Source organism: Puntigrus tetrazona, chromosome 15 (genome assembly GCF_018831695.1).
Source record: "Puntigrus tetrazona isolate hp1 chromosome 15, ASM1883169v1, whole genome shotgun sequence".
Lineage (NCBI taxonomy): Eukaryota > Metazoa > Chordata > Actinopteri > Cypriniformes > Cyprinidae > Puntigrus > Puntigrus tetrazona.
The window spans coordinates 20,359,589-20,384,304 of NC_056713.1; the positions used below are offsets into that span (position 1 = coordinate 20,359,589).

At 40.3% G+C, this 24,716-nt stretch overlaps 2 protein-coding genes across 10 annotated transcripts; both read right to left on the minus strand.

Moving 5' to 3' along the window:
- Positions 1–341: 341 nt before the first annotated feature.
- Positions 342–14,427, minus strand: si:dkey-24p1.1 (uncharacterized protein LOC556718 homolog). Of its 9 annotated transcripts, XM_043259776.1 has the most exons (19): positions 14,278–14,427; positions 13,636–13,668; positions 13,159–13,214; positions 13,010–13,057; positions 12,507–12,911; positions 11,459–11,782; positions 11,099–11,356; positions 10,719–10,982; positions 10,205–10,468; positions 9,831–10,112; positions 9,428–9,691; positions 8,924–9,184; positions 8,297–8,384; positions 8,090–8,198; positions 1,929–2,059; positions 1,798–1,855; positions 1,615–1,712; positions 1,430–1,484; positions 342–1,151 (listed from the first exon to the last, which is right to left on the minus strand). In XM_043259776.1, the coding sequence occupies exons 4-19, from the start codon at positions 13,044–13,046 to the stop codon at positions 912–914; spliced, it is 3,138 nt and encodes a 1,045-aa protein (XP_043115711.1). In that variant the 5' UTR covers positions 13,047–13,057; positions 13,159–13,214; positions 13,636–13,668; positions 14,278–14,427; the 3' UTR covers positions 342–911. The 9 variants fall into 9 exon arrangements, 8 of the variants coding, with proteins under 8 accessions (XP_043115711.1, XP_043115712.1, XP_043115710.1 ...); XM_043259777.1 differs by lacking the exon at positions 13,159–13,214 and having other exon boundaries at positions 13,010–13,054; XM_043259775.1 differs by lacking the exon at positions 13,159–13,214.
- An 8,406-nt stretch (positions 14,428–22,833) lies between these two features.
- irgq2 (immunity-related GTPase family, q2) lies at positions 22,834–23,990 on the minus strand. Its single transcript, XM_043259850.1, has one exon. The coding sequence runs from the start codon at positions 23,971–23,973 to the stop codon at positions 22,834–22,836; it is 1,140 nt and encodes a 379-aa protein (XP_043115785.1). The 5' UTR covers positions 23,974–23,990.
- Between the last annotated feature and the right edge of the window lie 726 nt (positions 23,991–24,716).

Consider the following 24,716-nt stretch of genomic DNA (forward strand, 5'->3'; position numbering starts at 1 on the left):
AGATGTTTTCTTCCCACAGTTTCCGGTACATTTTTAATTGAATATTCTGTACAAAGCTGTTTTTAACATGAAATGCAACTAACATAAAACATAATTTACACAGTTTGTCATTAACTTGAATATCCAGATAATGCCTTTATGAATCATTAGATGTCAAAGGTCAAATAAAGTATGCATTTGCTGTCTTTGATGCTTTATTACAATTTATTCTTTTCAATTATCTGTAACTTCATTTAAAAGTTATTTAAAACATGTTAAAGCTGTCAGCAATTAAACACATTAAACTTTAAATGATAAAAAAATGTAATGTCAAAACCAAAATAAACTCACTATAAAAGATCAATGATGTCAGAATTTAATAAAAATAAAATATCTCTCATGCATATTATGTAGAATCTTGTAAAACGTATAGCATACATCCTTCTTGAAATTTTTGAAATGTACAGTTTATACAATCAATCAAATGCTTTCAGCTTTTCAGTTCAGCAGTCACAACTACAAATGTTTTAAAGAAATTACAAAGCTATACACTTCATACCATTTTCAGCAATTTTCCACTAAAGAATTGATTTAAAAAAATGGTATTGATACATTATGAAATAGTACTCTTAAAACATCACACTATATATTTATTACATTAATGCAATGGCAACTGCAAAATAAAAAAATTAATATAACATTTTCACTATCAAATAACATTATACAGACAGTTATAATATTATAACGATTATACAGATATAACGCTATGGCCTGGTTTCATAGACAGGGTTTAGCTCATAAAACAGGATAAGGTCATAATTCAATTAAGATATTGCAAGTTTTTTTTTTTCTGTTAAAACAGCTCAGACTTACATTTTAGTCTAGGACTAGGCCCGTTTATGAAACCGGCGGTTAGTTTTAACTCCTTGTGTTTATGTTTTAATTTCTGAATATTCAGTTCTGTCCTCGTCATCGGAGCTAGAACTGCTAAGGTGTTTCTTCTGGTTATATTTGGGCTCTTTGACAGCAGGCTTGGCGGAACAAGACACAGCGGTGTAATTCACTTCGTCTTCCTCACTGGTATCTGATTCCCAGTCCATATTTGAGAACGGAAGTTTTGGCACACATGCAGAAGAAATATTTTCATAATCTGGAATTTCTGATTGGGAATTCTGGAAATAATGAAAACAAATGTTCTTAGGGATGTATAAAAAGTGCTCCCTGCAATTTCAGCTTTATCTTACTGTGAGCGTGTTTGTTCTGTAGACATACAGCTATTCTAAATATGTTATCTTTTTTTTATTTAAAAATAATATTTTAGATTCTTCTCCGAGGCGCTTGCGGTTTTATTTTTCAACCATTAGAGAGCCACAAACTACACGTCGTAACTTTTAATTGCCTAATCTGACATATTCTGAAGTCATATATCATATGGCTGAAGACATATTACCCTTGTCTGCTTATTTTTGGACAGCACAGTGTAGACTGCTGATCCTTCAGGTACTCTGAAATCACAGATCATACGTTTAAATTATCGTTAGTAAGTCATAAATTTAAAATTGAGCATTGAAAATGTTCTTTTTTTTCGGATGTCGTAATAAATATAAAGATTTTAATATTCCGTAACCGCATTACTTTTTTTCTGGCTCATTTTTCCCCTTGAAATCAAGAGTGACGTAGTTCAGTGTAGCTGCGCCATTGTCCGTATATCCAGTTTTTTGCTGTTTTGGGGACTGTTTTGTCCGCAACAACAATAAAAACTTGTTAAGCATAAAAAAATGTCAGTTGTGATACTTTTAAAAAAAGAACGTGTCTCACGTGTTTCATTTTTGGCAGTTTAATAGCAGCATACACCGTCTGAATATTAGATTTCGGCCTTAAGAGAGAGAGAGAGAATAGTTAATTTCATTACAAAAAGGGGATGTCTCCGTTAGTTGTGCTGCTATTACCTTGCATTAAAGTCCTGTGCTGCTGTAGGATCCTGGGAACTGGGTGTCGGATGTGATTGATTAACCCTTCCATAGCCTGAATCAGGGATGCTCTCCACTGACAGATTCTCCTGGGTATTGTTGTGTGCTCCCTAAGTGTTCAAATGTTCCAAAGAAAACAGAACCGCTCTCTTATTTAGCAATTTCATTGTTTAAAAAAAAATGCACATTTTTATAATTTTTTCAATATTATACTGTTCCTTTCAGTCGGTCACTCCGAGTCACGTCGGATGACCGATTAATTGAGATCTCGCCGAGAGACCAATCTACTTCGAGTGTATCTAAACAAGCCAATTGAAGATTGGCATGCGCTAATCGCATCCAGCTGCCGCTGATCACAGCGCGTGTATAAATAAGCAGCGGGTGCAGCGCATATTCAGCTTTTCGCCCGGAGCCGAGCGTGACTGTTCCGCTCAAAGACGATCTACGAGTGTTGGAGCCTGGCGTTTCAGCGGAGGTCGTTTTCCTGCGTCGAGTGGATTGCCACAATCAGGCTGCACTACCCCTGTTTGTGTGCAAAACGGCTATCCTGTTGCCGCAGCACTAAAGAGCATTCGCGTGCGTCTTTTAAAGACGACGTTACGCCTGGCAAACTCGACGCGTCTTGGAAGACAGCGTGGGTCTTGCTTCAGACTACGCACACCCGTGTGTTTCTGGATGCGGTTGTTACCTGGTGTTAGGTGATGGTCACAATCGTTGCCTCGTGTGCCTGGGCTTAGCACGCTGAGGTGGCGGTTGTGGATGAATCATTTCCTCGCGGGAGATGGTCATCTCGGAGTGATGGGCGGGCTCTGTCGCCTTGAAAAAGGAGGCGGAGCTTGTGTTTGCTCGACTTGGTTCTCATTCTGGCTGCAGACAGGTGGGCTCCATTTCGTTGTGACACAAAGCTTAAACTCTGCAACCAGTGGAGCTGCAAAGGGGCAGTCTGGACCTCACGTGGGGTATCAGCTGTACCCTCTTCTGGGCTCCCCTGATGATCAGAAGTCAATCGCTGCATCGGAAGGTGAGCCAGACATTTCTGGAAGTGAAGATCCGGTTGCTCTGCGTCTACCAGGCGTTGAATGTACTGGATACAGATCTAGAAATGGTGGCTATGCTTGCCCAGGCCGCCGAGGTGATCGGGATCAAGTGGAAACCTCCACTGCTTCCCGGCCCTCGAGGCTGGACGATTGGTATTTAAGGGTGGCTTGCGCTGGTTCTCAGGGCCCCACCCTGGTACCTTTCTTCCCGGAAGTGCATGAGGAGCTTACTGGGATGTGGAAAGCACCTTTCACTGCCAGAAACTGCCCCAGTGGCTCCTCCTCCTTCACCACCCTTGTACAGTGGCACAGCCAGGGAGTTACGGTGATCGCCCCCAGTGGAGCGGTCAGTTGGGATGCAGCTGTGTCCCAATGCCGCTTCCGCTTAGTGCGGTGATCCTGTGCTCCCCTCCGGGCCTGCAGGTACTGCCGTCGGCTCTGAACGGCAGTGCCTTGTGCGGCCTGTGGACAAGCTGCGCCTGCAGTACACGCTTTGGCGTTGTTGCAGGTTCATCAGGCCAAGGCACTGAAGGATCTGCACAGGGGTGGTCATGACCTGGAAGTTCTGAAAGAACTCTGTATCGTGATGGACCTCGCGCCACGGCGACGAAGGTCACAACGCCAGTCTCTGGGTTGTCGATGGCCACTTGGTCCAGAAACGCCATCTGTGGCTGTGTCTGGTCGACATGCGCGAGGTAGAGAAGACACGCCCTTGAATGCCCCCATGTCCCAGACCGGCCACTTCGGCGACGCAGTGGAGAACTTTGCCCAGCAGTTCTCCGCTGCCCAGAAGCAGACTGAGGTAAGAAACATCCTGCCTCGGCGCAGCTGCTGCCTTCACCCAGCCGCCGACGGCCCACCTCAGCCAGCTCGTCGCCGAGGTGCCCCTGCCGCCGCCACCGCTCCCGTGCAGTCAACGCAGCAGCCCCCATCTAGGCAGCACCGTGGAGCTGGCAGCAGGGCAGCCACCCAGCCTGTCCAGGCTCCTGCCAAACCTGGAGGAAGCGCAGGTGCAAGAGGCCCTCAGATCCGGGGATGGAGGGAGCTGCTCTGCCGGGCAGAGAATGTTGCCGCTACCTAAAACCTCGACAAGGGCGGTTTCTCTGTCTCTGGGTCCCCAGGAGAGCGAGGAGTTGAGCGGGCCAGTTCCGCGCCACTCACGCCTCCTTGGGCTAATATGCAGCAGTGGGAAGACTGGGAGGACGAACCAACAGCCTACCCGCCTCACTTCTGCGGGGATGCAGGTAAGAGTTGCACACACTCAGACCCCGCTTCGGACCGGCCACGAGACGCCCGAGCCGGGTCCCTGCACTCCCCTCGCTGCCCCATCGCCTGCACGCCGGTGGTTCCGCCGAGCCGCTAGTTCGGTCTCTGGATGCCTGGTTGAATCTTCCCAGGCTATCCCGGTGGCTCCTGCGAACCCTTCCGACTTCGCTATATGATTCAGTTCATCCGCGCCCCCCAAGTTCAGTGGGATCCGCTATATGTCAGTGAACAATGCGTGTGCCCCTGTCTTGTGGGCGGAGATTGCTGTCCTTCTAGTGAAGGCACGATAAAGCCGCTTCCTCCAGCCGATATGAGGTCGGGCTTACAGCCCATACTTCATAGTGCCCAAGAAAGGCGGTGGGTTATGACCAATCTTGGATCTGTGAGTCCTGAATCGAGCACTCCCGTTCAGGATGTTGACACAGAAACGCCTATTCAGTGCGTCCGTCCCCAGGATTGGTTGCAGCGATCGACCTGAAGGACACGTGACTTTCATGTGTCGATTCTTCCATGCCACAGGCCATTCCTGAGGTTGGCGTCAAGGTCGAGCATATCAGTACAAGTCCTACCCTCGGCTCTCTCCTGTCGCCACGCTCGTCTTCATGCAAGTCGCGAAGCAGCCCTTGCTCCACTGAGAGAGTAAGGCGCGTTCGATTCTCAACCAACTGGATGACTGGCTCAGTCCGGGCTCAGTTGTGCGAACACAGGATCTGGTGCTACAGCACCTCAGCCAGTTGGGGTTTCAGGTCAACCAGGAGAAGAGCAAACTCTGTCCAACGCAGAGGATCTCTTTTCTTGGGATGGAGCTGGATTCGATCGATCAGATGGCACACCTCACAGAGGAGCGTGCCAATTCGGTGTTGAACTGCTTCAATATGTTCAAGAGCAGGATGGCGGTCCCACTGAAATATTTTCAGAGGCTCCTGGGGCATATGGCAGCCGCGCCACAGTGATGCCGCTGGGACTAATCCATATGAGACCGCTTCAACATTGGCTACACGATCGAGTCCCGAGGTGGGCGTGGCAAAGTGGCACTCACCGGGTTCAAATAACACCGGCCTGCCGCCAAACCTTCACCCCGTGGTCAGACCTCTGTTCTTCGGCCGGCGGAGTGCCCTGGAGAAGGTCTCCAGGTATGCTGTGGTTTCACGGATGCCTCCACCACTGGCTGAGGGGCCACGTACAACGGGCATGCAGTGTCAGGGGTTTGACGGGCCTCAACTGCAATGGCACATCAACTGCCTAAAGTTGCTGGCAGCACATCTCGCCTAGGCAGTCTCGAGAACTGCCTTCGAGGCCAGCATGTACTAGTCTGCACAGACAACATACTGACCGCTATGTGATTTTATCAACCAACAAGGTGGTCTACGCTCCGTCGTATCTTAAAATCAACTAGCCCACCACCTCCTCCTCCTATGGAGTCGGAAGTTCTGAGGTCGCTTCTCGCCATTCACATTCCAGGAGTGTGCAACCAGGCAGCCGACGAGCTGTCGCGAAGCTGCACTACCCGGAGAATGGAGACTCCATCCCCGGGCGGTTCAGCTGATTGGGAACGCTTCCGAGCCACTCAGGTAGACCTGTTTGCCTCTCCAGAGACTTCCCATTGCCCACTGGCACACAGCTGGCTGCGGGGCCTTTGCAAGTATGTATTTCCCCAGTGAGCCTTCTTGCACAGACACTGTGCAAGGTCAGGAGGACTAGGAGCAGGTCTTGCTAGTAGCACCCTACTGGTGAAGACTTGGTTCCCAGAACTTGTGCTCCTCGCGACAGCCCTCCTTGGCCGATCCTCTGAGGAAAGATCTTCTGACTCAGAGATGGGGCACCCCTTGGCACCCGCGTCCCAGACCTCTGGAAACTCCATGTCTGGTCCCTGGATGGGATGCGGAGGCTCTAGGTGACCTACCTCAAGAGGTAGTCGACACCATTTCTTCGGCTAGAGTGCCGTCCACGAGACAGGCCTATGCCTTGAAGTAGAGCCTGTTCGTCGAGTGGTGTTCTTCTCAGGTGAAGACCCCGGAATTGCCCTATCAGTCGTGCTTATCTTCTTGCAGCAAGGGTTGGAGCGAAGGCTGTCTCCTCCACCCTTAAAGTCTACGTGGCTACAATCGCTGCAAATCATGACCCCATAGATGGGAGGTCTGTGGGTAAGCATGGCCGGATTATCAGGTTCCTGAGGGAAGCCAGGAGGTTGAATCCTCCACGGCTCCCAACAGTACCCTCTTGGGACCTGTCTGTAGTGCTGACAGCACTGCAGTAGGCTCCGTTGAACCCTTGCCAGCAGTTGTGCTAAAGTTCTTTATCTATGAAGACATTGCTCCTGCTCGCATTGGCCTCCATCAAGAGGGTAGGGGACCTGCAGGCTTTTTCGGTCGACGATTCTGTGCCTTCATACAGTTTGGGCTCGCGGATTCCCAGGTACCACTGAGGCCACGGCCCGGCTACGTGCCCAAGGTTCCCACTACCCCCTTCAGAGACCAGGTGGTGAACCTTCAAGCGCTGCCCTGGAGGAGGCAGACCCAGCCCTGACGTTGTTTGTCCCGTCCGAGCACTCCGATGCTACGTTGACCGGACACAAAGCTTCAGGACCTCAGTCCAGCTCTCGCTTGTCACAGAGGCCGGCAGAAGGGGAGTGCCGCCTCCAAGCAGAGGATGGCTCACTGGATAGTGGACGCCATTACCCTAGCGTACCAAGCACAGGGTATGCCCTGCCCCCTTCAGGTTGCGGGCACACTCAGCAAGTGTTGCATCGTCCTGGGCGGTGGCTCGTGGCACCTCGCTGACAGATTGTAGAGCTGCGGGCTGGGCGACCCCCAACACGATTGCTAGATTCTATAGCCTACGTGTGGAACCGGTATCCTCCTGTGTTCTCACCTCAAACTGGTAGAAGCACTGAGAGGCCCGGCTTCGGTCGGCTTGTTAACCGCCTCCAGAGCGTCCATACAGTAGACCCTGTCGAGCTCCTCCATTCCCTCGGCAGCCAGATGTTGCGGAGCATCCGGCGCCAGGCCCTCTCGATGAATCCGTGAGAACCGGTGAGGGCTGGGAGCCATGTAAAGTACCCCAAGAGGACTTTATGTGTGTATTTCCACGGCATAGCCTTAGAGCCCCGTGTTTCCCGGCAGACCTTCTGCCCGTCTAAGAGGGTTCAATCACCTCCAATTTTCCATATGCAAACTGAAATACTGTCCATATGCGTATTCGCTCCGAGACCTCCTACGGGAAGGCTGGACTTCCGCACGCCCCTGTTCACTAGAACGTGGGGCGTTTCCCAGTGTTCCAGTCTTACGAATGGGTAGTGTTACAAAAGTAGCTGGCTTCTTGTGGTTGAGCCCGCCTACGCCGATAGACTGAGGGGGCTTGTGGGCTCCACAGGACACTGGAAGAGGCAGCGCCCATGGCGTTTTGGTAGGGATCCCAATTCGTCCGGTCATCCGGCGTGACTCGGAGTGACCGACTGAAAGGGAACGTCTGATTACGTATGTAACCCTCGTTCCCGAAGAAGGGAACGGAGACGCCACGTCCCGTCGCCACGGTGCTGCACCTCTGCTGAAGGGGCCGGGTCACTAGCTCGGCTCCTCAGCGAAAACCTGAATATGCGCTGCACCCGCTGCTTATTTATACACGCGCTAGCTGTGATCAGCGGCAGCTGGATGCGATCCGCATGCCAATCTTCAATTGGCTTGTTTAGATACACTCTAAGTAGATTGGTCTCTCGGCGAGATCCCAACCGCGGTCATCCGACGTGGCGTCTCCGTTCCAATCTTCAGGGAACGAGGGTTATAATACGTAACCGAGACGTTAGTAGCCTAGTTGAGAAACAAACAGAAGTAAAATAACCAATAAAAGTAAGTTTGTCACTGTAGAAGAGCGTGACAGGAATACAGGAAAAAAGCAAATTGGATTATCGGCTCCACTCTGCTGATCTGATCTTGCCTTGATGAGAGTCCTGTAAAGTTGGAATGACAGACAACCTCAAATTCTTAACACCTGATAGGACTACTTATTCACTTAAATCATATCTATAAAAAAGAAAATGGAATTCACCTGCGTATCAGAAAGATGGCTATAATAATGAGAATCAGCAGGAGGATGATGGGTAAGATGATCTGGTAGAACACCATAAGAGAGTTACCTGAATTAAGAGAGGTTTGGGAAGAAATCATGACATCTTTTTTGCAGCTTAATCCTGCACAATTCAACCCCTTGAGCTCTGCTGCATTTGGGGATTTTTTTTTTTTACTGATATTTGCATACCCGAATTTAAAACGGTGCAATAATTACATATTTTGAAGTGAATGGATAAAAATTGGCTTATTTTACGTAGCCCAAGTTTAACAAACAGGTGATATCATTTTATGATAAACACAAATAAATGATACAATTTTTCATTTTTATAAAAAAAAAAAATCATTTTGAAAGTCTGTTATTGAACCTTTTTTTTTTTTTTTTTTTTTAAGTAATTAATATTGCATGTTTAAATGTATTTTTATGGCTTCATTAATGCAGAAAATTATCTCACAGCCTAAAAGATATTATTTTTAAATATTAGGTAAATACATTTCTTGATCATCATGGTTACTCCAAAGAGGAAGTTGGCCATGTCTACAGTTTTGCTGAAATTCTAGAATAACTAAGTGCGGATAATTTGATTAAATAATTTTTCCGACTCACTGCCGATAAATAACTTCATGCTTCCAGATCGTGATTTCCCGATAGCATTGACTGCCGTACAGTAATACAGTCCTGGGTTCTGAGGCTCAACAGTGAAGTTCTGATGTTCTGACAGTACGGTCGTGTTGTCTTCTTCTCTGTACCATTTGTAGTCGGTGGCAGGAGGATATGCATCTGCACTGCAGGTCAGATGGACTGGAAGCTCCCAATTCCACTGAGTTAAAGTTGTCATGTTATGGACTATATTTACATTTGGAGCATCTACAGAATGCAGACAAACAAACATAAATTTTCACTAACATTTAGCTTGAGAAAAACAATGATTAAGTAGTTTTATTGATGGAATTGAATGTCACAAGAAATTTGGACATATTATTCATTATTATTCATATAGCAAATTTACGGGATATTCATACCATTAGGTAGATGGAAAGCAAATAATGCAGAAGCATTTTTGCTTCTAAAAGCTGAATTGTGTCAAATAACTAGTAGAAAAGTACTCACATTTCACTTTGATATCTACAGAAGGGGAGACTGTTTTTCCAATGGAATTATGAACAATGCAGACGTACTGACCAGAGTCAGAGATTTTCAGAGATTTAAAATGTAGTCCATGTTTCTGATCAACAAGCTTTAACTGTCCATTGGTGCGTTTCATCCATTCAAACGAGGACGGAGCAGGACTGGCACGAGCTTCGCATGTAAAGGTCAGCTCACTCCCAAATGTCTGTTCTCCTTTAATACTTGCATTCACATTTTTGGGTGCATCTATATACAGATGATATATAAGAAATTTAAATCATTTAAACGTAGTGATGTTTAAAGTCCTATTAGTTTTTTCACTGTCAAGCAAGATCCCTCAAAAGGACTTGAAATTTAAATTGAAAAAAATGAGATTATTACTTACACAAAACATTTAGCTCTTTTTTAATTTCATCTTTTCCCTCTTGATTTTCTGCTTTGCACGTGTACGTTCCTGCGTCTGACTCCGTGACGTTCAAATACACAGTCAGCTTGTTTGCAGATGCAGTGCTGTTTCTTCGAGTGTCCTGAACATGTCTCAGATCACCGAGAGGTCCTGTCACTGTGAGGGCTGACTCGGGAAAGCTTTGAACCTCGCAGACAATGGAGATCACTTCAAACTGTCTTACTTCACTTTTCATGATCAAACTTGGCTCAGACGGACGATCTGCAGAGTTGAAAAGAAAAAAGTGACAAAATGATTGGTCTATCTGAGAAATAATTGACCTTGATTGGTTAAGTCTGATAGAGCAGACTTACAAAGCACATTAACTTCAGTGGTGCGTGATCTTGTACCAATAGTGTTGGTAACATCACATGTGTACTGCCCTGCATGTTGAATGGTCACTTCCTGAATATGTAACAAACTGGTTGTTTTAGATAATTGGACAGAAGACAGTCCAGGTGTGTGTCTCCACGTGTATGTGTGTGGTTTAGGGTCTGCATCAGCTGAACATGTCAAAGTCAGTGGACTGCCCACTTTTACAGAGGTTGTGCCATCTATTTTGATGTTTCTTGGTGAATCTGTGAGAAAAAGACAGGTTTAAATTGAGAAGAATACTGTTACACCCAGTATAATATAATCAAAATATTCTTGCAGATTTTGGTAAGACTATGCATAAGCAATTTATGTGAAAGGACTTGGCCTCTAGCATGCTTTTTTAATTATATTTAAATCATTTTTCAAAAAAATGACTAATAATTTTAGTATAGAGATTGATTTTATATTTAACATATTTCAGGAACATAAGCATATTATTAGTGAAATACTTACACTTTACAGACACTGTAGTTTTATTAGACTCTGCTGTATCAATACCATTATTGGCTTTGCAATGGTAAGATCCTTTGTCATCTGCTTTTACTTTAATGATGCTTAGTGTCTCGCCGGTTTCTTTTAGCTCCTGGTTGTTTTTGTACCATGTAAACTGTGTGACTCGTGGGTTACTTTTTTTCACTAAACACTTAAGTGTCAGATGTTCTCCGTCTTTAAGATCAGTGCTGCCCTGAGGTTCCACTCTGACCTCTTTTGGACCATCTGAAGACACGGGAAATGCATGATTACAAGAAAGAATCATTAGAATAAAGTTGATTTCAGCGAAGTCATTCTGGTTGGTTTTCCATCATCGATTTCACATAAAATATAAAACTCACATTTCACATCGATTGCAATAACATCTGATTTGTCTTCTCCATGCTTGTTTTTAGCTTCACAGTAATATTTTCCACTATCTTCTGGTTTCACATTCATTAGTTTCCAGTCAGACTTTTGTTGATACTTTTCTACTTTCTCATTTTTAAACCACGTGAAGCTGACTTCAGGACGACCTCTGCTGGAGCAGGAGAGAGTGACAGAATCTCCTTCCTTCACAATCTCAGGGCTCACTGTTGCTTTTGTCTCTTTAGGGGCATCTAGAGAAGAAAAAAAGATGAAGTGGACAGCTGGAGATAATAATCACTGACGATTTACAATAAAGTTAAAGTAAACAGTACAGTAAAGATATACAAACTTACTTTCCACAAACAATGTGAGTTTCTTGATCTGCCAGTCGTACTTGCTGTTTGCTGGGCGACAAGACAGAGACCGGTTATCATCCTTATATGTCACATTGAGTTTCATTTTGGTGACCTTTCTTCCTTCTTCTTCCTCTTTGGTCACTGTGGTCGTATCAGTTGTTGAGGAGGATGTCCATTCCTGCTTTTGTCCTGATGTATGGATGAGCCACTCAGGAGAATGTTCACAGGAACCAAAAGTTGAACAACGAAAAGTAAAATCTTCTGACTCTTTGAGTGGATTCTCCAGTTCTGATGGTTCAATGTGAACCTTACAAGGATTTTCTAAAAAGAATGAGTGAGATCAGAAAAAATATTTTTAGATCTTACAATTTCAAGTTCTGAGAATGTCAGGATTATGGGATATAAACTCACAGTTTTGACGAAAAAAAAATACAATTTCTGATTTTATTTTTTTTGTAACAAGGATAAAGTTAGAATTAGTAGTCAGCATTATATTTTTATATTTTATTTTATTTCTTAGTAACATATTATTCAGAAAATTACATGGTACAAAAGCTGTCACTAGGGCAGGACCTTTTCAAAAGCTATACCTTTGTACCTATTAGGTTCAGATATGTACACTTTAAGTACTAATATGTTCCTTTAAGGTACCAAATTGGATCCATTAGGTACAAACATCTCTGAGAGTGAGTTGTTGTTTTATTTATGTGATTAAAAGCCATGTTTATTTATATTTGGAGAATTGTGATTGATTATGATACTCATAAGATCCAGTGTCATCCTCATAAAGGCTTCAAATATAGTGTCAGGTCAGTTTTATTATTTAAGTGTATTTTTTTGTCCCTCTGATCACATTCAGTTTCACCGTTTAAAAAACAGCAGCATGGTGCCATTGCCATACAGCGCCATTGAGTGTTTGCATGAAAAACATCCACAGATGAAAAGAAATACAGGCAGACATGAGGGTGATTAAATGATGACAGAACTTTCATAACAAAACCGCCTTTATCACAGCATAAATCCCATTCAGTAAATTCTTACTCACCTTCAACTTTGAGAACCAGAGCATTACTCATGTACTTTTGGTTTGGACCAATAAGTCTAAAGCTGTAGTTCCCACTGTCAGTCTTTCGTAGATCGGTGATGTTTAAATCACATTTTATCCCCTGTTCTTGTGTTGTTTGTGATGCTTCATCAGTGATGTATTCCACTCTCTTGGAGTAATCCGGAGACTGGGGACGTTCTTCTGTGTTACTGTATACGATAGTCCCAATAAATTTGCCTTTGTCATAAACTGAATCTTTAAACCACAGCAGTGTATATGTGTACCCCTTTGTTTTTTTGTAAGAACAGGGAATGGTCACAGATAACTCTTCATAAGTTGTTTCTGTGTTTTTAGGCACTGTTACTAGCTCTGTATCTGAGCCGGTGCAGGAGCCGTGCAGAAGAACTGCAGGAAAAACAACATCAGTGACAGTTATGTATCAATAAATTAGCACAATCGTTTACAAAAATCAACATTCAGTATATAATATGGACAATACACACCAAACAGAAGCAGAGGAATCCCTCCAGGAACCGTCATTCTGCCTGCTGCTAATGAAACAGAGATAGTGCTAGTTTCTACAGAACAAAGTGTGACAGCACTTTTGGTTTTTGTCGTTGTGTGTGGGTGAATGTGTGTATTTTTGTAGTACCAGCTGTTAATGAGTCAGTCTGTGTCGACCTCCTGTTTTTGTTCACCTTTGCATGCCTGAAGTGTCATTTTGGAGACATGCAATTTTGCAATTACACACACAACAAAAACAATTATAAGTGTGTGTGTGTGTGTGTTTTAGTTTCATTTATTTTTATTTTATTTGTTATCTAATTTTAGTCATTCTCCAATTAAAGTAACGACTCAGGCATACTGCCCCATCAATCAAAATCAAATCATTACTTTTTGTTTCTTAAACAGTTACAGCCTTATATTGTAGAACGTGTTGATGACACTTAACATTTTTGAAACATTTTTGATTATAATGACACATTCTCATGCCAAAAATGTTTTGTTTAAAGCACGGTGCTTTTCATGCATGCGCTTAACATTCGAACTGATTATATTAATCTGAGAACTACCAAATGTGCGTACCACAGTTAAAAAAACCCAAAAAGTTAGTTGAAAAACCCTTTACCTTCAAATTAAATCCGTTGTTCTCAGCGGGTGTCTTCAAAGCGTTCAAATCGAGAAACAAAAGGAGAACTTCACCTATTTCTATTTGCATAGTTCAACTTACAGACATAAAAGAAATGGGCGAAAAGCACACATTTCTAGTGGAGATAAAGAGATATGTTAATTCTGTCGTCTAAGCGTGAAGCTCACTTCCTGTGGCAGTGGTTGGTTCAGTCAAAGCTATTCAGAAATAAACCCTCTGTAATGGAGGTGTCTAATGTGCTCCTAACAGCAGACCAATGCTGCAGCAAGAAACAAAAAACGTTCAGGATGTTTATGAACATTAATAAGAGAATATAATGTAGTTGAACAATTTACTGAATGGCTAAACCACATCGAACAGGTCTGTGTTCAGCTTAGGCCTCAATATTATATTATAGATAGTTTCAACTTTCAAGAAAATCGTAAAAATACTTTATTTTTTAAATAATTAAACAGTGTTTGTTGATGTTGTGGCTTTATATATGGTCAGACACCAATATATAGTCCGACGTCAAAGAAATCAAAAGGTGAACAGAACATCATCACAGCACTTGACAAGAGAGACATTGAAAAAATGATCAAAACATGTTCAAACACCAGTGAAAAGATGAAATCATCCCACCTTTTAATGAAGAAATTGCGGACACAAGAGCAAAGGTGAATTACCAGCCGAAATTGCAGAACAGGTTAGCGCTATAGAGTAGAGCATTCACAAAGCAGAACGGTTGAAGATGAGCACTACAATCGAAGGTCTACAACTATACAGAGTTCCAGAAACAGAAACCAAAATATTTAAGGTCATAGTGAAGGAAACTTTCTAGGGCGTGGTGTCTGAACTTGTGGAAAAATAAAATGAGCGAGGCAGAGGATGCAACTCACAGATTAGGTAAATCAGTTATCCGGTCCAGTGAGCAAAAACAATGATTTCCTCTAAGAAAATAAACAAAGCTTTGGAAAAGGTCTGACGATAGGTTCTGAATGGCTTCTTGAACAGATGCCACCCAAAATAAACAGTGATCTAACACAATGGTTTTTAAACGTCTTCTTTGAGACCCACGCATTTTGCATGTCTCCCTAATTTTGGCCTTCATTTGAACAGTTTCAGGATTTCAGTCACCAGAGAAGCCACCACAATCTTAATAATCTGAAAATTAGAGGATTAGAGGAGAATTATGGAAATTGGTACCAATGCTGGTATCATGTGTCGATACCAAGTTGTTTTGCAGGTTGGTTGCCCTTGGTTTCTGCAGTTGCTTTTCCTTTATTAATGTGTTCTTAAGCAATCTTCCTTGTGTTCTCTCTCTACATCATCATTAATGCAATTTCAGAGGATGCATGAAATGTGGATGTGTTCTTGATGTCCAGGATGTAAATGCTCCTCATAACGTGCTGTGACTGTCACCCGAGAAGCAAGTACAGAGCACTTCTCACAAAGATGAGTTCTGTGTTCCATTTTCTTTGAATTTTTCTTGCTAGAACTAAAGCAAATGTCAACGGTTTTTGTGGCTGAAACCAATGCGAAGAAATGGTCTGCATTTGTATTTCCTGTATGCTTACTGTAAATCACATGTTCTGGGGTTGGCTTTTACACACACTGAACTGAACTTTTGACTGCTTTGTAAAAGACTGTGCAGTATTGAAATAAAAGGCTAAATCAAACCCAAGTGGTCATGACCATGTAAGAAATTGAAAGACCACAAGAAAAGGTAACAGACTGTACTAGATCCACAAGTCTGGTGGTTGCAGTGCTGGTGTCTTTCTCAGCTTCTACAAGCAGTCTTTTAACTTCAATTTTGCAGACGTCCACAGGTCCTCAGGGCCTTCAACCTGACTGATTCATCGTCCAGTCAAACTGAGATCTGAGCATTCGTTAAAATTATTTTGTCAACTCTCTACTGCAATCTTGGCCTGTTGTAGATCACTGATCACCTTTGGTTTTCACCTTGCAACTGTTTTCTTCAAATTCCACCAAATATTTCCAGAGATTTAGTTTAAGCAGCCAAGCTTAAGCAGATTTGGATGCGAACTCTGGGAGGATTTTCCATGTTTCCATCACCATGTTTCACTCTCTGTACTGTAGGCATCACCATCTTTGTCAAAATGGCCTGATAATTCAAAGAATTTCCACTTCCTGTAGCATCAAAGCACCCCCATAACAAGACAGGCCATGTTTGTCTATAGAAATAGTGTTCTGAACTTCTTTTTAGCTTTTGTAGGTGCTCTTTTGATTTGACTCAACTTTAGCACATGCCTGAGCTGAATGCATGTTTTTGTAAGAGCTCAAGCCTAGTCAGTTTAGTTATAAAGTTTGCAAAGGTGTTTTATAAATTTTGTACCATAGCATTCAAATAAGTGTCATAAAAACAGTGGCATGAAATAACTGTGGCATATGCTAGCAGTATTTAACAAATGCTGCAGCTTTAAAACATATTAACAAAATTGTTTTAATATATATATATATATATATATATATATATATATATATATATATATATATATATATATATATATATATATATATATATATATATGTGCTGTTTCTGCAGTTAACACTACAGACAGAAACAAAATTCACAGTCTGTTATAAATGTTCTCACTAAATATTAAACAGCAGATAGCATCTCTGATTGATATAACTGAGGCATAGTGATATTAGAATATAATAGCACCCAAAAGGTAGTTTAATTTTTCATCCTTTTTACCTGCACTGCATTTTTATGTTTTTGCTTTGGGACACCTGACAAGTGCTTTTTTTCCCATCCATCATATTCTTAATGTTGTAAAAGGCATGCACGCTGTATTTTAAAGTTCACTTCCACTTCCTATTTTTGTACAGATTTATTCTTACCACAATATTAACGGTATTGGTGTATACTAGTTAATATAAGTAGACGATGATCACTGCTGTTTAATCAGGACTTGTAGGACCAGGACAAATGAGGGCCAGAATTGGAAGACTTTCTGTGCCATCTATGGTTTTCTCTTGGAATTCGATATCCACAACTGCACTCCCGATATATGGATAAATGGAGTCATTTATCCCCAGACAGCCAAACCGGACACAGGATGGATTGGAAAGTCTGGTAGGTATTTTCGGTGAAACTTCTGAAAAATTATAGTCACTTAAGACCCACTGTCCAATAAAGCAGAGCATGGCTGCCCATTTATTCGTGACTGTATAGTAGTTGGGGGCCCTTCAGTCCTTCCTGATAAATTTCTTGTACATACAGATTGTTTTGTGTGTTTAGACCTCAGCGTATCGCCGTGAACCACAGGATTTAATTTGGTTTCATCCGTGTATGTTTTTTTGACTCTCAAAGTTCACTGACATTAAATGATTGACAGACTGCAACCGTTTAGATCTTAAAAATCTTCATTTGTGTTCTACTGAGGAAACAAAGTTACCTACATCTTGGATGCCCTGGGGGTAAGCAGATAAACATCAAATTTAAACTATCACTTTAAGTGTCAGTTTGTCTCCATCTTTGAGATCATTAATGTTGACCAGAGGTTACTAGTGGACACCTAGTGGACCATCTGAAAAATGCAGTGAACAGGCATGAGAAATGCATATTTATTACATTATATTTAATTGCATTAAAATTAAACAATTTTAAATAATGAAGTACTTAAGTTCAGATTTTTCTCAGAAGTATCTGTTTGTCTTAAACATCAGAATTTTAATTATGAATCGATTCTTCTGCTCCATGCTTGGTTTTAGCGTGACAGTATTATTCTCCACTCTCTTCTGGTTTCAAATTTATTCGGTTTTCAAATTTAAAAATGTTACCGTTCTCTCTTTTTCGAACCACGTGAAGCTGTCATCTGCTGCAGAATCTCCCTCCTTCACATTTTTAAACTGCATCTACATAGATGACAGGCTTATTTGTGTTTATAACGTGTCTGTTCAGGGTGTTCAAGAAGAAGCACTGTATCATCAAGGGGAATAAAATGATTGATCAGCAAATGAAAAAAAAAAACCTCTTGATTTACTGCCGAAGACCAAGATAAAAGGAGTTTAAAAAAATAATAAAGCAAAACATTTAATTATAAGAACACTAAACAAGCATGGCCTAAATTTTTGCCAAATTTATGCCATACAAGCTGGGCTAGCGGCCACAGAGAAAGTTCATGAACTGTGTTTGCGAAAGACACAGAAAGGGGTTGTTTTGGTTTTCTTTATTATCTGATTATATATATTTTTGCCCTGCTCCAAAGGAGTTATTTCATAAGTGTAAAACAATAAATCTTTATTTTTATTTACCTCTTTACAAATTTGTATTTCACTGAAACTGAAATCTCATTGAAAGAAGTTAATATATTGGCGAATTGAAAACTGAGTTTATAAGGGGCAAAAAATTGTTTAATGTGTAGGGGAAAGAAATAACTTAAAACCTTAAATATTGAAATTAAACAAAGGAAAAGAGGAAAATACTGGCCTGATTCACCATCTAATTGTCGGGGGATCCAGGGACAAATATTAAATTAACCCCTTTGGAGTAAGAGAAGGGTTACGCAAGCAAACACAAATTCTGATCACACACACAAAAAAGGAATAAACTGAGACTAATAATTGATTTTTATAGTCAGCCAATCACAAGCCCCTGGCAGATAATGACATAACAGCTTCACACACCTTGTGGTTCCATGTGTGTCTAGATGCCAGGCGTACTCTACACCCCCATGAAGACAACTTTAAGTAAACATGAAGTCACGTTTTCCAATTAAACCAAGCATATCAGAAAAAAAAATTAGGTTACAAAATCATATTGAAAAACAAATTGTGCCGACGACAGTGGCATAGTTTACTTGCTTTTCCCTGGTATCAGAATGAGCCTATGAACGCGATGGAGCGCAAGCAGCACAAACATCCTCATAATCAGCTTCCTCTCTTTCAAAATTCTGGGAAAGGGAGATATAATAGTACCGTGCAGTTTGAGGTCATAATTTAAGATTTCAGAAAACATGTTTCTAATATATGTTACACTGTAGTGGACACCATGTCACTGAGACCATTCTCAACCTATTAAACTCTTGCATGTTTCTCTGTTTAGCTAATGCTGCATGACTCATGTAATCTGAACACATAACTTAGACATTTTATTTCCAGATGCTGTGGTCAGGACTAAAGTGGCATGAAAAAATAAAAAGAAATCAACAGCAGTGAGAAAAAAAAAGCTGCAAGCAGTAGGCTACTTTTCAAAGAACTAAGCAGTTTTATCTTTAATGATTTAGAGTGAATAAAGAACCTGGTACCTGTTTTTTTCTGGCAGTTCTGTAGTAACATACAGTAGTAGTCTCAGATGGAATTAACTGAAAAGGGTAGAAGGGATCAGCTTCACTTCGTTGATCAACTCTTGCCTTGATGATCCTGGAAAATTAAAAGTACAATAATAACATTTTTTTATTTTATTATTTTATTATCTACTGCTTTACAGGAACAAGAATTCTATTAAATGATATTTATATATATTTCAGACATGGTCCCTTGCGCTATCGTCTAGGGCTAGGCTATGCAGAGTTGGTGCAATAAACAAACATGTCAACAATTTCTTGTTTAAATTGAGTGTGTGTGTGTGTGTGTGTATATATATATATATATATATATATATATATATACACACACAAAATGGTGCTACAGTGACGTCACAGTGCAAAATCATAAAGCACAATATCTTTTTTAAAAATGCAGCTTACAGTAGGCAAAATAATATTAGCAACTAACTCAAATCAACGAATAAAGCTACATCAAAAACAATCAGTGCCAGCCCGTCTAACAGGTCCTTATGAATCTTCAAATTGGTGGTTTAATTAATTCATTTGTTAATATTTTTTCTTATTATTATTTTACTAATATTTTATATTTATGCCGATGAGTATTGTTTGCCATCCCGTGTGGCTGTCGAAAAGAGAACTGATTTAGAGTTGGTATAAAGTTGTTTGAGAATGAGGACATGCTCGCCGTATATATATATATTACAATTATAATTTTTTCTTTATCATTTGCCTTACGTGGATGACCAGTCTTTTGGGGGTATTTAAATGAAATTATATAAATTTTTAGAAATTTTACGAAATCAGATTTTTAATGACCGAATTCTCGTGCAGTGGCGGAAAAGACCTTTGGTAATCTCAAAATCTCGCAATCTCAGTATAATAAATATTACTAAATATTAAATCCTTAAATATTCAGTTTTTAATATTACAAAATATTAAAGACTGAACAGTCCATTGATGAACATTTCATGGCTGATCTTTGAGTCAAGCCTGTTTGGACTATACTTGGGATGACAGTCCTGCAGGAAAGTCCATAGATCATCAAGCTTCAGTCTCCGTAGTCGTCACCATCTTTGCCAAAATAGCCTGATACTTCAAAGAATAAATGACGTCCTTTTTATCGTCAAGATTTCCACTTCTTTTTTTTTTTTTACGGGACATACTGATGCCACATAAAACATTCTTCCAGAACCCCATGGGTCTATCTAAATGAATTTTAGCATGTTCAAGTTGGCCTTTTACGTTCTTTTTCAAAGCATTTGCAAAGATGTAACAACATTAGGCGTAATAACAGGCCATACTTGTTTAGTGTTCTTATACTCTGCATATAAATGTTTTTAAATTACATTTATCTTTGCTGATCAATCATTTCAACACACAAGGCTGCAAGCTTCGTCTCTGCTAAAGAAATGTTCTTGTAGCATTCTTTGCTATACTTTCCTCCAACCTGTCTAATACTGGAATAATCACTACCAATATTCAGTTTATTCTGATTTTGAAAAACACAATTTTTTTCTTTTCATCTTTTTTTTTTTTCTTTTTACCCATCACTGTTTTTATGTTTTTGCTCTGGGACACCTGACAAGCGCTTTTTTTCATCCATCACGTTCTTCATGTTATTAACCACATGCACGCTGCATTTTGAACACTATATTAATTGTTTAAATGTATATAAACAATTTAAAAATTAATTCCAAAGCGGTGAGCCAGTTTCTGTCTGTTTTAGTTATTGTTTTAGTTATTTATTATTTCTATATTCCAAATGTTATATTTACAATATTTGTCTCAAAATGCAATTAAAAAGTTCTGAGTATAATTTGTAAGAAATGAACCTGCGAGGGAAAAAAAAAACATAATCGTGTCTATTTCCTGTTATTCTGTGTGTCAGGATCTGGTTCCTGAGTTTCCGCCTATAACCACAAGAGGTCACCTCATCTCCACTGTCGCTCTGGATCTTGGACTTCATTTCCCATCAGCCATTTCAGTGTCACACTTGCATCTCATTATTAGTCATTCATGCACACGCCCACACACACACACACACAAACAAAAGCCACTCACACCTCAGTTCTCTGTAGTCTTGTGTTGCCCTGGCTGTCACTACTGAGCAGTTTTCCCATGTTTTCTTGGACTGTTTTCCTGTTTTATTCTGACCTGGTGACTATAGGCGTTCTGCTGTGTTACTGTATGCTACAGTTCTGATAAACATTTTTAATGCTATATCAAAATGTGGATCATTAGACCAGAAGTGTCACGGGTGTGGTTTAGCGTGAAGGAGCACTCGACAACAATAAATGAACTTAAACAGATTTAACCCTCTTCAAACGGACAAAACAATAATATGCAGGCAGAACAAAAACCACACGTATTAACCTTGACGATCGGACAAACGTGAACTCAAACACACAGGACTTAAATACACAATGTAATATGACTAAATTAACAAGACACGGCTGAAGACGATAAAGACTATTAACTAAAGTAGTCCAAAGACAAGACAACAAGAGTGTATATGTTTCATTTTTTTTTTTTTTTTTGTAAGATCAGGCACTTGTCACACATTCTGTTTATGTTTGTAAAAATTATTAGGATTTCATCTGAGCCAGAACTTCAACATCAATAACATCAGGTGACCCGCTCATGCATTGATATATGAGGTCAATGGGTACAAATATCCTTAAATTCAAATAATGCAGTCCTCATAACCTAATTTCAATATGATTACAAACAAAAAAAGATTCTTGGTTGGCAGGAGTTTCTTATTGGTGTATGTTCATCTGTTTGGTTGATCGTCCATCATTTTCCTTAAAATGGATAAATTATTATATACTTATTTCAATTGGAAAAATCATGAAAAGGTTGATTTACTGACATTTTGCTCGTTTGGAGCCGCAGTAATTCAAGCAGTTTAGATTTATATCAGCATTTAGATGATAAAACTTTAAAAATGTATTCTTGCTAGAACTATAAAGTGACATCAGTTCTGGCCTTTTTGTACACTTCAGTGGTGCGTTTGTGGTTGAAACCAAATGGAGGAGAAACATACAAATGCATTGTGGCTTGGGTTTGTGTTTCCTGTATGCTTACTGTAAATCACACGTACGACTGTTAGCTGTTCCCCACTGAACTGAACTTTGTAAAAAGCCGTGCAGTATGCAAAGAAAAGACTAAATGAAATCTATTTGGTCATGACGATGCAAGACATTGAAAGGGAACAAGAAAAGAATCTTTTCATTGTTTTTTTTTTAATAGCAGAAGTGTGCCAATGCCTAAACAAAACAACCAACTAAACAACATTTGTATAATAAATTCAACTCTGTACAGACTTTGTTATGCACATACAAAGATTAATGTGTCACCTTTTTAGCGTAACAAAACATTTTGAATCCAAAATATACCATATTTATATATTTTATTGATTGAATTTTAATAATGTAATAATTGCTTATTATGTAATAATATAATAATAATTATGTTATTATTGCATTATAATATTAATAATGATCAAACATGATGATTATTATTAGTAGTATTACTGAATGGGCTCAATAAAAACAAAAATAGTGTGAATTGCTCTAAAATCAGCAGTAAATGCACATTTGAAATTGCTAGTATATTATTTATTTTATTAATAATAATAATTATATATATATATATATATATATATATATATATATATATATATATATATATATATATATATATATATATAAAATGAGGAGACTCATTCAGACAAAGAATTTGCATCCCTGATGAGCATTTGTATAAGGCATATTAAGCAACTTTATAATGAAAATGAAGAGCGTTAATATATTGCTTAGTTGAAATGCTGTAGCTACAGTACAGTCTGTATAGATTGTAATTAGCATGATGCACGTTTGTGCATTGAGTACTGCTCAACCTACTGTCCATCCCCTGTTACCATAGCAACCACCTTCTCAGCATCAGCACCCATATCGTCAATAGCAGTGTTGAGCGCCTGCAGCATAACGGTGAAAGACCGGCTGACGGATCTGGCGTGTCTCGGCATGGCGAGTTCCACCAGTCTGGTGGTTGCAGAGCTGGTGTCTTTCTCTGCCTCTGCGAGTCGTCTTTTAACTTCACTCTTGCTTATCTCCACAGAAAGAGCGCAGGTCCTCAGGGCCTTCAGCCTGGCTGCGTCCAGACCCCGCTGCCTCGCCAGTCGCTCAAGAGACTCGTCATCCAGGCAAAGTGAGATCTGAGCCTTGGTCAGAATCCGTACGCCCACAGTAGCATCCACCATGGAGGCCACCAAAGGTACAGGAATGGCAGAAACGCCACCGGATAATGAGGCAGCAGCCCACACCAGTGCATTGAAGGCATCTTTCTTCTGAGTGACCAAGGAGCTGGAGAACGTAGGAAGTGCTAAAAGAAGAGCATGCGCTCTGATCTCTGGAAGGTCACCTCGCATGACCTCTAAAAACTTGAGAAAGTCCAGTTTCTCCAAAGCTGAAGGCTTTACCAGAAACACCTTTGGCAGAGGAACACCTTCCTTCTTGAGCACTTCTAAGCTCGCCGTCTTCGTCGCCTCCAGTGTTTTCTCTGTATCCTTCATGGATGATAGTAAGACGAAGTAAACTGTCTCTTTCTGCAGTGACCTAACTTCCCTCCACAACGCCACGCTGTTAACACTAGGTTTCTCCGTGAATGCGATAATGATGGAGTTGTATCTCGTAACTTTGAATCGCTCCATATAATCCTCAGCCTCAAAAGATGTATCGCTGGAAACTGATGGCAGATCCCAGATGCGAAAGTCAGGATGCTTGGGGTTAGGGAATACGGCTAGTTCCTCAGGGGCTGAAGATGATGGAGAGAGGGCTGCTCCTTCATCTTCTTGGCTCAGACCTCGAAGGGAGTTGATGAAAGTGGCTTTTTCTGCATTTCTGTCCCCAATGATTGCAATGTTGATTCTGCTGATCAGCATGTCCTCCAATGCATCTTTTATATCCGAAATGTTGTTCTTCTCTATGGATTCCTTTAGAGTTTCCAGGAGGTTAAGACTCTTCAACACATCAGCCATGTCTGGTATAGGTGATAACTAATCTACAAATACAAAGATACATCTCTTAAGGTGTTTGAAAGCAATAAATGCGGTTCAAACATTCAGGCTCTGTAAGAATTTATATTTTTATTTGGAGAAGATGCATTAAATTCATCAACGCTGACAGTAAAGGCATATATACAATTACAAAAGTTTACATTTAAAATGCTTATCTTTTGAACTTTTTATTAATAAAAAAAATACAAAAAAAATATTATCACTGTTTCAACACAAATATGCAAGACACTGGTAATAACATTTATAATAAAAATAAATGTTATGCCAAAATTATTAATTTTATTAATTATTAATTTCTGTCTAAAGTCTGTTAAACTCATTGCATCACAGAAATAAATTACATCTTAAAAATATTAAAATATTGATTAATTCATTCGAAAGGTATGATAACATTTATTATTATTTATAAAAAAATTTACAAACCAATGGCGCCCTAACATTTTTAATTAATAAAGTAACAAATTCTAAATGATAAAAAAGACACATTTTTATTATGTAAACACTATAATATAAATTACAATTTACTTCCTAAATCAATAAAGTAGAGCAATGTTTATTCAGGGCCATTATAGTTGCATTTAAATATTACACACCGGGCAGTCGAATCCATGTTTTAACCAAGAAATATATTTTTAATTTTAAAACCGACATGCAAAGCATAACACTATTAGCAGGTGAGAATAAGTTACGTCACATTTATTGCA

Bases quoted from the DNA above. Each gene is read 5' to 3' on its own strand.
- si:dkey-24p1.1 (XM_043259777.1), bottom strand. From the start codon at position 13,046: ATGACGGTTCCTGGAGGGATTCCTCTGCTTCTGTTTG. The intron at 9,185-9,427 runs GTGAGTACTTTT...TGCATTCTGTAG, and splicing joins TGTAGATATCAAAGTGAAAT to ATGCTCCAAATGTAAATATA. The intron at 2,060-8,089 runs GTTATTTTACTT...TTGAACACTTAG, and splicing joins TGACAAACTTACTTTTATTG to GGAGCACACAACAATACCCA.
- irgq2 (XM_043259850.1), bottom strand. From the start codon at position 23,973: ATGGCTGATGTGTTGAAGAGTCTTAACCTCCTGGAAACTCTAAAGGAA.